The sequence below is a fragment of the Crocodylus siamensis genome, chromosome 6, assembly GCF_052110815.1.
Source record: "Crocodylus siamensis isolate JL-2025a chromosome 6, ASM5211081v1, whole genome shotgun sequence".
In the NCBI taxonomy this organism is placed as follows: Eukaryota; Metazoa; Chordata; order Crocodylia; family Crocodylidae; genus Crocodylus; species Crocodylus siamensis.
The window spans coordinates 64,989,624-65,002,015 of record NC_143400.1 but is presented as its reverse complement, the minus strand read 5'-3'; the positions used below and the strand labels follow the sequence as shown (position 1 = coordinate 65,002,015).

The 12,392-nt window shown below is 45.8% G+C and overlaps 1 protein-coding gene across 2 annotated transcripts in view; it reads right to left on the bottom strand.

Moving 5' to 3' along the window:
- ATP1B3 (ATPase Na+/K+ transporting subunit beta 3) overlaps positions 1-10,727 on the bottom strand; it is a 44,275-nt gene extending 33,548 nt beyond the window's left edge. The window contains exon 1 of one of the 2 annotated variants that reach the window (XM_090051210.1): positions 10,498-10,727. In XM_090051210.1, coding sequence (XP_089907336.1) covers positions 10,498-10,606 — 109 coding nt within the window. In that variant the 5' untranslated portion in view covers positions 10,607-10,727. The remainder of the gene's footprint in view (positions 1-10,497) is intronic. The other variant, XM_090051209.1, reaches the window with a different exon arrangement.
- Positions 10,728-12,392: the final 1,665 nt, after the last annotated feature.

Here is a 12,392-nt window from a genome sequence, read left to right as displayed (position 1 = left end):
TCAGACAGTAAAGAAGCTTTTCCTTATGTCCAGCCTAAAACAGTCTTGCAGGAGTTTGTGACTGTTGGACCTTGTCATTCCTTGGGGTGCTCTGGTGAACAGGTGTTCCCCCAAATCCTCATGCACACTCCTTATGTACTTATAGACTGCCATCAGGTCACACCTGAGCCTTCACTTCTCCAGGCTGAAGAGTCCCATGTCTCCTAGCCTCTCTTCATAAGGTCTGTTCTCTTGTCCTCTGATCATGTGCGTGGCTCTCTCCCGGACTCTTTAAGCTTCTCCATGTCCTTCCTGAATTATGGAGCCCATAATTGGATGCAGTATTCCAGCTGCTGCCTCACCAAGGCTGAGTACAACAGGAGGATGACATCCTGGGTCTTGCCCGAGATGCACTGGTAGATGTAAGCCAGAGTCTTGTTCATTTTCCCAGCTGCAGTATCACATTGGTGGCTCATGCTCATCTTGTGGTCAATCATGACCCCCAAGTTTCTCTTGGTTGTTGTGGTGCTAGCAAGTGTAGCATTGCCAAGCCTATAAGTGTGATGTGGGTCTGTGGTTTGCACCCTCCTTTTCTGTTATATTTCAAGGTGTTTTTATGCCTTCCTCAGAGGCACTGGGTGTTGGCTACAGCCAAGGCTGGGGACTGACTGGGGTATGCCAATGCTCCTGCTGGGACCAAAGCCTGGAGGGTCTTGTTCCTCCTCCACTCAAGGTCGAGCTGATTACCATATTTCAGGTTGGGAATGAATTTTACTCCATGGTCAGACTGGTATGGACTGTGCAAGCTTTTGTCTTCCTTCCTCTATAACAGGGGAGGGAGTGGAGGACATGGCCCTTTACCCAGGATCCCTTGCGTATATACTGACAACAGGTCAGAGGAGCAGGACATTGGCTACCATGGATACACTGCTCTACCTGCAACAGACTAGAACATTATGTCTGTGTTGCCAGGGTTGATGATAGTCTTACAGAGAATGCAGATTATGAATTGCACAGAATGGTTTGAATAGGGATGATCCTACACCCCAGGCAGGGGGTTGAACTAGAAGATAACCTCTGGAGGTCCCCTCCAGCCCTATGATTTTTGTCTGCAAACATAAAACTTATCTAGTACGTCCATATCCAATTACAAATTCTAATCTTGGCTATCAGCAATATAACTGAAGCTTATTCAAATCATAAATGACTGGACATAGGGATCAGCTGCAGACAATACAAGCTTCAGTAAATCTGAATTTATTACAGTTTGTCAAAATTATCTAAGCAATTTGAACCATTTGATAAATAAGACTCTCTACATGGAAAATTCACCCATTTCAAATGAGTATTTATGCAGTATTTAAATCAGTATGCATGACTGTTTCCTATTGTAAAGGTAAACACAGGAAAAGGAAATATAAAGACTATGGCTTCACAAATGTCAGGATTTTCCAAGGGGACTATGCTACTTCCAGTTCCAAAGCTAATACATGCAGAGCTAGTTTATATCTCCATCTAGCCCAAGTCAGCACCAAGCATTCTTCCTGCAAACAAAACGAACACTACCACCTGCCAATCAGAGTGCAAATACAGCATCAGAGACAGACAGAGAGACTTAGGCGTTTATAATATTAGAACATTAGGCTGCTCAACCACTGGCCCACAGGCCACATCCAGCCTGTGCAGAAGTGTCATTTAGCCCAGGGGGAACCCCAGGGGTCTGAAAGTTTTGTAGTAGTGGAACAGGATAGCATTAATTACTGCTCCCCTCCTGCCAAGTTTCCAAGTCTGCAGGGAGCTCAACAGGCCAGAGTGTGGTCCTATACCCTAGACAGGGCTCATGGGGTTGAGGTAACGTGATGCCTGATCCAGGCACATGGTGTCAACCCCATGCCACTTATCTGGCCCACAGGGACAAAAGCTTGAGCACCACTGTTCTATGTCATCTTAAGCCAACCTATAGAACAGGGGTGACCAACATAAGACCCACAAGCCAGATCAGGCCCACGGAGCCAGTGTAACCAACCAACCCAGTCACCAGTGGGTACACCAGAAGTTTTCATATTTTTAATTGACACAAGTTTCTCAGAATGGGGACATCACAACAAACTCATGTATTTGCATAACCAAAAACAAACTTAAATTCTGTACATCTAGCAACACAAAAGAACAAAGGACCAGATCAAATTATGCACTGAGTGAACATGCAGTCCAAAACCTTGAGGTTTAAGACTTGTTTGTGGAGTACATGGTGTGTAACATTTGAATAGCCAGATTATTTATTAGCAAGACTAAGAATTAAAAATGTCTCCTTTTAACATTTTAATTCCTTTTTTTTTTTTTTTTTTTTTTTACACAAAATCACAATACATGCCTCTACTTGCAATTTAAAAGTGATTAAAAGTTAAGAGAAGTGCCCACAATTTGACATTCTTTGCTATATTCCTCTGAACTTTGCCCATTTCACCATAATTTAACTTCAAGAAGTTTTAGAATGGCCTGCACACTTCACAAATTACAAGTTATAGATTTTAGTAGAAATGTAGTAGAAATGTACCTTGTAATACCCTATCTCCTTAGTCTGCAGCAAACAAGCTCACTGTTTGAATACAGGACCTATAAGAAGAGCTCAGGATATTGCAGTAGTACAAAATGAGTAAACAGATGACACTCTTTCCTTTTAGTTAATACTCATACAGTTAGGCAAGACAACACTGACAACATTCATTGTGTGTACACAATGCATGCAAGTAAAGATGCTGCTGCAGTTCTCTGGAATACGTTTGGCAACCATATTCTGCCCACAAAGTCCTTCTCCATTTTCAAATGGAAGCTTTCATTTAAACTAGAGCCAAAAAAAAAAAAGCACTTTAGCACCTAGGGTACACAATATATGCTGCTGCTACTTGTGCCTGGGGAACACGCGCACATGCACACACACCAGCAGCTTTTCCTAGGGTCCTGGAGGTCTCTCAGGTCCGGTAGTGGCAATCTGGCAGCAGGGCACTTGGCCAACAGCTGGAGTGTGGCCCTGGCCAGCCAACCTTCAATTTTGGGCTGTGTACACTGCTGCTACATGCAGTGCCCCGCTTTTTTTTAGTAGGGTTTTTTTTGTTTGCTTTGTTTTTGTTTGTTTGTTTTTAAATCGGAAAAGCCCAGAGTCAACCGCCACCCCCCATCCTGCAAGTTAGTAGCATGGGGAATGCCTGCATTTGTGGTGCCGCAGATGGGTCTGCCACACCACACACCAAAAGTGCACACTCATCTGGATGCATCCCCAAACTAACTTAAGCACCTAAATTCTGCTGAAGTCCAAGAGTGTAATCCACAAAAACCCTGCCAACTGCTAAGACACCCAAGTTACTTTACTGGCAAAAAGTTTGGCACTTAAAAGTTATGGCGGTGAGCTCAACTAAGATGACTGCCTCTGGGCTTGCTAACTGAGCTGAGAATTTCAGTGCTACTGGAGACCTAAGGACATTCTGGATTCATAAAAGGCATCCCTTCAGTTAAGTTTTTTGAAGGGCCTGATCCAGTACGTCATGAGGAAGCCAAACACACCAGAAGCTTTAAGTTCCACCCCCCCCCCCCCCGTCACAGTCCTTTCAATTAAAAAACAGAGCTGCTGGTGGTGCCTATATAAAGCCTACTGATTACAAAAAAATTGAGTTATGACTCTCTTGGGCTGAGAAGGACATAAGGGTCTAATGCAGTGGTCTCCAACCTTTTTAAGTAGATCACCTTTGGCATTTAAAAGCAAACCAAGATCTACTGTGTGCCACCACCACCGCCACTCCCCCCCAACCCCCACCCAGCAGGTAAGTTTGTGGGGGGGGGGGGAGAAAAGTGGGGGCAGATCAAGGCAGAGGGAGAAAAAAATCATTTGGGGGCTTACCTCCCCAGCAGGTAAGTCCCACCCAGCTGGGACCCCACTCAAATTACCCCTGCTCCTGCCTTTGCAACACTGTCCCTCACCACAGGGGCCTCAATCTAGCCACTGCCCCTTCCCTCCCCCATGGACTGATCTGCTGGTCTGGGGGACACACATGCATGCATGCAGGCAGGCACTCAGCCCCCAACCCCAGCCTCAGATCTTGGAGGCTCTTGGAGTCAACCAGTGGATCAAGATCACCAATGGATCAAGATCCACTGGTTGGTGAGCACTGATCTACTGTTAGTAAACTGAATATGCCTCCACAACTCAGTGACAAATGTACCTCCATGGGGGAAAATATGGAAGGAGAGAGGGGACAGATTCATACCAGGACCTGGATAGCTCACAACATGGTATGCATTTTAGCCAATAATTCCTTAATGCAAAATATACAAACAATCCCTGCAGGTCACTGTTCTAAAAAGCTTTGGGGAACTTGTTGTGACTGGTTGGCTACCAAAGAAAACATGTTAAAAAAACCCTATAGGGAAAGTAATAAAGTGCCTAAAGTGTACACCATAACTCAGTAAGTCTAGCAGTAGGCTGTTCTAGATTGCAGCACAAGAATTCTAACAGAAAGTGTTTAAACTTCAGTGCCAACGCATTCCCCCCCGCCCCCAAGAGGAAATTTACAAGTCCAAAAATGCAAGTAAAGCACTTCCTATGTTTGCAAGGAAGTAGGACCTGCAGGAAAGCCTTTATTGCAAAGCAATTACAAAACCAACTCACCTTTTTCTGATCATTTTAAATGTATAGTATACCAAAATTCATTCAGAGGCACAAATTCAAGTTCTGCTCTGCGCTTGTACCACGGGCTGACAACAATCAGCCCAGATAACAAATGGGTACTTGGTCATTCAGGCTAAGAATTCAAAAGTAAGGAATGTGATGCTAGCTACATCACTCCGCATGTGCTGCTGGGTAAAGAAACTCATGTGCTTTAAGCATGCCATGTGAGCCTTGAAGAACTTGTGCCCCACCCCTGCCTCTCCCTCCTTTAAAATACTTAAGACTTACTACTGCTACTTTAACAACACTAATTCAAGATCAGATCCAGACAAGGATAGACCAAGACAGAAAAGTGTTCTTTAATGGGAAGCCTACATGTAAATACACAAAGGTGCAGTGATGACATCTTAGTAGATGCTACTTTTAATATAATTAGGGACCTACCTAAACCACAGCAAAGCCAAAGGAATTTTTGTGGGCCACTCACAGCATGCGGCACCAATTTCTCAGTCTTTTCAGAGTGACACCCCTCCCACACACACACACCTTGATTGGCCAACAGGCCCAGCAACTCTGCTGCTTGCTGCTGATTGGCCAAGAAGCCAATCACTCATTTTCAGATTATTGCAGTGCTGCAACATTGCAGCTATCTTCTTAAAAGATGGTGCCAAAAATCCATTCACTTCCCTGATTGGAGCCTTTACTGAGTTTTCATCTCTATCTCAGCCTCTCAGCAGCACTCTCTCAAACCACATGCACTACAGCTGCAGGGACTGCGGGACTGCTGCCTTTTCTTTGTATTCCAGTAAGCTTTTTTTTAAAAAAGGCAATTCTGCACAAAATTGAAGAACACACCACTTTGCGCAGTGATCACAGAAACTGCCATTTTTTTGCAGTTTCTATGAAAATCATGACACCATGATTTAAGTAGGTCCCTAAATATAATATAATTATAACTTAAGTAAGGTAGGGTGTTAATTTAAAGCCAGCTAAGCTATAGGATGCCAAGAGACTGTCAGCTTCTGATTAAGTCCCATGTTTAGACAAGCCCTAATTGCTAGAAACTGACTGTACACTCAGTACCATAAAACAAATAAGGCCCCTACCTCAAGGCATTTGCTGACTGATGGTAGCAGCCCCCCCAAAAATAACCCTTTGAAGTATTTAAATGATGCCAGGTATTGAATCACTGAGTCATCAGTGGGCTCTGTGGTGCACCTGATATCACGTAATGCTTACATATTCAGTACTTATTGAAGTAACATCATCTTTATGAAACATATTGCAATGAATACAGTATTTTTAAATGTAATATGGAGTATGATTCATAGATTCATAGATGTAGGGTCAGAAGGGACCTTGTAGATCTTCTAGTCCGAACCCCTGCCCTGGGCAGGAGAGAAAACTGGGCTCAAATGATCCCAGCTAGGTAAATGTCAAGCCTCCTCTTAAAGGCCTCCCCAAGGTAGGAGCCAGCACCACTTCCCTTGGAAGTTGGTTCCAGATCCTAGCCGCCCTGACTGTGAAGTAGTGTTTTCGGACATCTAGCTTAAACCTACTCTCTAACAACTTATGGCCATTATTTCTTGTTACTCCGGGAGGTGCTTGAGGGAACAAGGTCTCTCCCAATCCCTGCTGCTCCCCACCTCGTAAATTTATAGACAGCTACCAGGTTCCCGCTCAGCTGTCTCTTGCTAAGGCTGAACAGGTTAAGGTCCCGTAGCCTCTCCTCATGTCCCCGGATCATGCGAGTGGCCCTCCTTTGGACCCTCTCATTGCTGTCCACATCCCTCCTGAAGTGCAGCGCCCAGAACTGGACACAGTACTCCAGCTGCAGCCTGACCAGTGTCACACAGAGGAGGAGGATCACCTCCTTAGCCCTGCCCACTTACCTCCAGGTTGAATATATGACCCATCCACCACCACTCTGAGTATGATCCCTCAGCCAATTTGCAATCCATCTGACTGTGTAGGCATCAATGCCACAGTCACCTAGCTTTTTAATGAGAATGGGGTGGGAGACAGTGTCAAAAGCCTTTCTGAAGTCCAGAAAGACTACATCCACCGTGACACCTGCATCCAATGATTTTATGACCTGATCGTAGAAGGCAATCAGGTTAGTCTGACAAGACCTGCCCCTATATGAACCCATGCTGGTTGCCCTTGAACATCACCCCTGGTGCTGGCCCATCACAGATGTGCTCCTTGATAATCTTCTCAAAGAGCTTCCCCAGAACTGAAGTAAGACTAACGGGCCTATAGTTGCCTGGGTCCTCTCTCTTCCCTTTTTTAAAGATGCTGAATCCATGTAACATTACTTTTCACTATTTGATTAGTAAGGGATATAGCTCAATGTTTCAAAACAAAACAACAAGATGGCATGAAGAAAAACACTTCAGTGGGGACAGAAACAAATTAGTAAAAGCAATCAGTACCACAAACTGATAACAATCATGATCTAACTGTAGTACTTCCTAACATGCTATATTAATGGATAATCCATTACTATTATTGAAGATACTATAGCAAGGATGTGCACAGAAGATAAACAGAATGTCTTCAGGAAAAGTATGTGCTATACAATGACTGATACTTGAATAACAGAGCTACTTGGAGTCAGTCCAGCAAGTACACCTGTCTTACAGTAGTTTTAGACAGCTGAACATCTCAAGTAAAAGTATTATATATCCCTGTGGCGTTTGAAAGCTGGAAGTGTCAAAAAAAAGTGGTAAAAATGCTATAGTAAAGACATCAATACACATTCTACCCATTCTTTGGGTTCAGCCAGCAAGACAACTTACTTTAGCTTCTATAAAACCCATAGAGCTAAAAAAAGTTGGTAAGTCTTCTCTTTAAATGTACCCAGACTACTAACTTATTTTATACCCATTTCTGCCACTTGAAATAATCCTTCAATACAGTCAATACATTTTATGGTTATTATAAATATCTTTTAAGTTACCTGGATTTATTTGTATAAAGTTTCTCCCATTTTTCAAAAGGAATGCTAATGAATATTTATGTCTATTTATCCTTTCCATTACATTCACCAAGTTAGCTTTTGTAGAATAAGTACTTCAGCTTTAACACATGGTCCAACTGGACCAAAACTGCAGCAGTTGAACTTCTGAAGATCTGCCACCAAGTGACAGAACCAGCATACATCACTTGACAAATCAGTTCCCAGTGGGACACCAGAACTGATTTCAAGACATAAGCCTTCCTGTTTACACCTTCCATTGCATTAAAAGGACCAAGACTTGCACCAATACTGTACTTACAGAACAAACTTAAACACCCAAAGAACACACACTTTGCAACTAGCCTAAAGCTAAGGAAATCCTTTTCCATGGGATTCCCCTCTAAAGAACCTAGCATTTCAAAGACAGAGGAGAAAGAGTTGCACATACTAAGTGAAGGAAAAAAATCTGCAGTTCAAGAGCAAATATAAAGTCCAGCCTTTTGATCAAGCATAATTTCAGTGAGATGAGTAACTGGCAGGGATCCAGGTTTTCCGTTTACTGCAAAAAACCAGACTCTCTTTCTCCTTTAAGAAAAAAAAAAGGGGGAGAAAAACCACAGACTTTCTCCTTTAAAGGAGAAAAACATGGGAAATCACGGGTGCCCCTTGGAGGCTGGCAGAGTTCCAACCTGCAAGGGGCTGCTTGGGGTTAGAAGAAGCAGAAGGATGGTAATCAAGCAGGGGGCACCACGTGCACACGCTTGTGCACAGAGTCACATGGCAGCCAGGCAACATGGAAAGCAGCTGCAGTAGCTTACCCACAGTGGACGGGGGCTTCTGGTAGTGGTGTCAATTGCTCTACCCTCCCACACTGGGTCCCCCCCACTAGGCCACGAAGACTGCAGGGCAGCCCGCATCCTTCTGCGCACCCCCCAGCTCCACTCCAGTCGTTTTGCCCCAAAGCGGGGCTCTGCTCCAGCCAGTCTCACTTGAGTACAGCTGGAACAAGCAGGTGGCTGCAGACCTTGGCACTGTCCCAGTAGCCCTGGCAACTAGGGGCCCCTCTGTACAGCTGGACCCAGATCCTGGTGAGAAAGGAGGCAGGGGAGCTCTGATTTTCCACAATTACAATAAATCAAAATCAAGTGCCAAAGTATGTAGATATTTATAATTTATGATAGTGATTTAGGCACTGGTAGAATTCCAAATTGCTTTACAATTGTAAATATATCAATAAAATATTGTGGTCAACTGATACTTATGTATATAATAGTGTTTCATTTTAATCACAGAAGAACACAGAATTTGGAAATTAATAAGAATTTTGGATTTTTTTTTAAACCAGAAATTTTGCTATTTAAAACAAAGAAAACCAGGATCCCTGGTGACCACAATCAGAGACAGTGTCTCTGCTACACTATGCTCTCCTGCGCTGCCTAAGCAACACAAAAGGAGCAAGAAGAATTATTGCCTTGCTGCATATGTCCCTGTTACAAAGGAGTTCAGAAAAGGCACAGATTCCACCCCTCTGGACCGCAAACAATCCACCATTATGTCAATGCCAAGGAACCGCTAATCTGCTTACCATACACCTATTATCTGAATTCCTATTACAGAACTAATTAGAGTCAACAACATTATATAAAAGGTCCAGGGAGTATTTTACCCAATATATTTACTAAATTCATACTTGAAATGAGACTGAATCCTTTACTGTAAAATCTGTTTACAAAATAGTTACTCAACTGCTAGGCATGTCATTTATGTCACGAAAAATGAAATCCAGATGTGACCACTAGCACAAAAATAAGCCAGGCTAGTGGTATTAAAGGTCAGTCTAGCTAAAAAGATAGAGATGGTTGGTTCTTTCAAAGACCTGAAGCATGCCCAGCACCCACTCCAGCCCTGCCTCAAGTGGATTTCACCACACACTCATTCAAGTCAACCCACGCACTTGAAGGAAACCTGCTGATGAACTGAAGAGATGCACTAGACTGACAGCAGCAGAGTGGAAATTTCCTTTCCTTCTCTATTCAAGCAGCAGGGTCTCATTTCCATGTGAATACAGGGCAGCTCACACCAGAGCCCAGCATTTGACAGACACCAAGGCGACCTTGGCACCACAAAGGCAGAGCACCCCCCCATTTTCTGATGTTGGCTCCTCCTAACTATTTCAGGACATCATTATTCATTGAGTTTATCTGGGCCCAGCTGCATTGAGCAACTCTCTCTACCCCATGCCGTGATGTCTGTTGGTTTTAGCCATGCCGTGATGTCTGTTGGTTTTAGCACCATTCCTGAATCTCTCAGCTTCACCAAAGCAGGAGAAAGAACCCAGGCACCCTCCGGAGCCAACACAGCCGCTCTGCCTACATGATGCTTCACCCCTCATGTCCCCGCTCTCTCCAGAACAAACACTGGCCCAAGAGCCAAATATTTTGCCTCACAGCAGAGAAACCCTCCGCTTCCCTCACCCCCTTCCCGGCTCCCGGAAGGGGGAGAGAGTCGACGGGAAAACAAAAGCAGCGGTTTTTTGTTGCCCCGGGCGAGGCTTCAGGGGCCGGATGAACTGTCGATCACCCCCCAGGAGGACCCCGGAGGCTGCAGCAGTAAGGAGCGCGCCACGCGGCATCCCCCCGCCCCGGGCTCCTGCAGCGGCGGAGGGAGGGAGAAGCCCAGCGGCCCCACTGCAGCAGCCGCCCTCCCCGCACCAACCCCGGCTCCCCCCACGGTGCGGGCCCCGGCGGGAGGAAGGAAGGGGCGCGCGGTGGTTGCGGCCCCGCCCCCCGGAGCTGTCAGGCTCAGGCCACGTTCGGAATGGAACGCGGCGGGTAACGGCCGCGCCGCGCGGCAGGGTAGGGCGGGGCGGGGCTCCCCGGCCCCCCGCGCCTACCCCAGCTCTTGGCGGTGCGCCCCAGGAGCTCGCCGCTGCGTGGGTTGTAGATGAACTGCCGCCACTCAGCCATGCTCTGACGAAACGGCTTCTTCTCCTCCTTGGACATGGCGACGGGCGCGGAGCGGAGGCTGCGGCCGCAGCGGTGAGGCGCGCTCCCTCCGGCGCCGGGGAGGAGAGAAAGGCCCGGTTGTCGGCGCCAGGCGCCTAGAAAACTCGCGGCCGCGTGACGTCACGCCCCCCAGCCAATCCGGGCCCGCGCTGGCTCTGGCAGGCAGGCCGCTGGCAGCCGGGGCGCGCTGCGGACCTGCCGCATTGGCTGCGCGCGCGCGCGCGGCGGGTGGACGGGCAGTTGGCTCTCTGCCTGCGCCGCAGAGCCGTGGGCAAGCGGGACTGGGAGCCAGAGACCTTGGCCTGCCCCGGCTCTGCCTGCGCCACCCCGCAGCCGGGCTCGTCTCTCCGCATCTGCGCCGAAACTCCGGGCTGGCACGGGGGGTGCTTGCTGCGTCTGCCTCAGCACCGCTCCTTCTTCCTCCTCGAGGCAGGTCCCTAGCTCAGTGGCGCCACACTGGGGTGGTGCGACCAGGCCGGCACTGCAGGGTGAGGAGGAGGCTCTGCTGGCAGCTCTGTTTCCAATACAGATATCTAAGGGGGAAAAGAAACACCCAAAGAGATGACTGGCCAGGGGATATCTCAGCTCTCCCTTTAAGTTTCCTTGAATGAAGGAATCAAGGAGTAGACAGCAAGTACATCTTCAGTTCCTCTCCTTAAGGTACAGGGACACCTCCACTTCTTCAGTGGCTTGGATAAGTAACTCCCTGTGGCTCCAGTTGCTGAGCTCCCCACCCCTTTCAAAAAGCCTTAACCATTGCACCCCATGAAGTGCCAGCCCAGAGCCAGCAGAACTTCTGATCAGCTCTCAGATAGATAGATAGATACATATTAGCTGTATACATTATATATTAGATGGATGACTAATTAGTGGCTCTACAAAAATTCAGCTACTGTAGCAGGAGAGCTCCCATATTAGTAAGGAAAAAAAAAGAGAGGCTCATTTAGCATTCAGTCAATAAGCTGGAAATCTTGAGTAAAGATGGGTCTGAAAGAGTTAGGGCTACAATGTAGAAGATTGTAATGGAAACCAATACATTTATTACAAAAAACAAAGCCTTAAAAAATACGTTGATGTAAACTTTGTTTTAAGTGATCCTCATGGTGAAATATGCACCAGAGGAGAAGCAGAAGACCTTGTGACCACAATTGCCAACTTCCTATTCCAACATTTTATCCTTTCTTCTAGGGAAAGAGGCATCGCACAAATTATGCCATTTTCTACCATTGTCAAACAGCAAAGAATAAATCACTCCAGGCTTATAGGTCTGACTGACCAGTGTATCCAACTTCAAAGTTGAAAGTTTTCAAGCTTCTTTTCTCAGTGTTCTGGCAAATGTAGACGGACAGCAAATGAAATACCTTCCTGCCCCTTAATTTGTTTTGCCAAATTCATTTTCCCCTCATTTTGCTCAGCTAGTTGTGTTGCATGAGGCACTTTGGGAATAGTACACCCTGCTAGTTATCTCTCATATGGCATACAATGCAATGGAATCAATGTTAACAGTGATACTAATGCTAGTTTTTATTTTCATTAAAGGTTTGATAGATTGCTTTTAAGGAAAACAAGATACTCTATTAAATTTTTAATTATGTTATCGTGTTCATTTTAAACAAGTTTGTTACAACTGAAGATCAGGTTAGCTATAAGACAATACCATGCAAGTTGTCTTTGGAATTTTCCTCATTTAAAACAAAATACACAATACCCTTACCTGACCTGCTTCAGTAGGTTCAAAGTGTAATGCTTTCAGTATAGGAAGAGCAAAACCACCTGCTTTTCA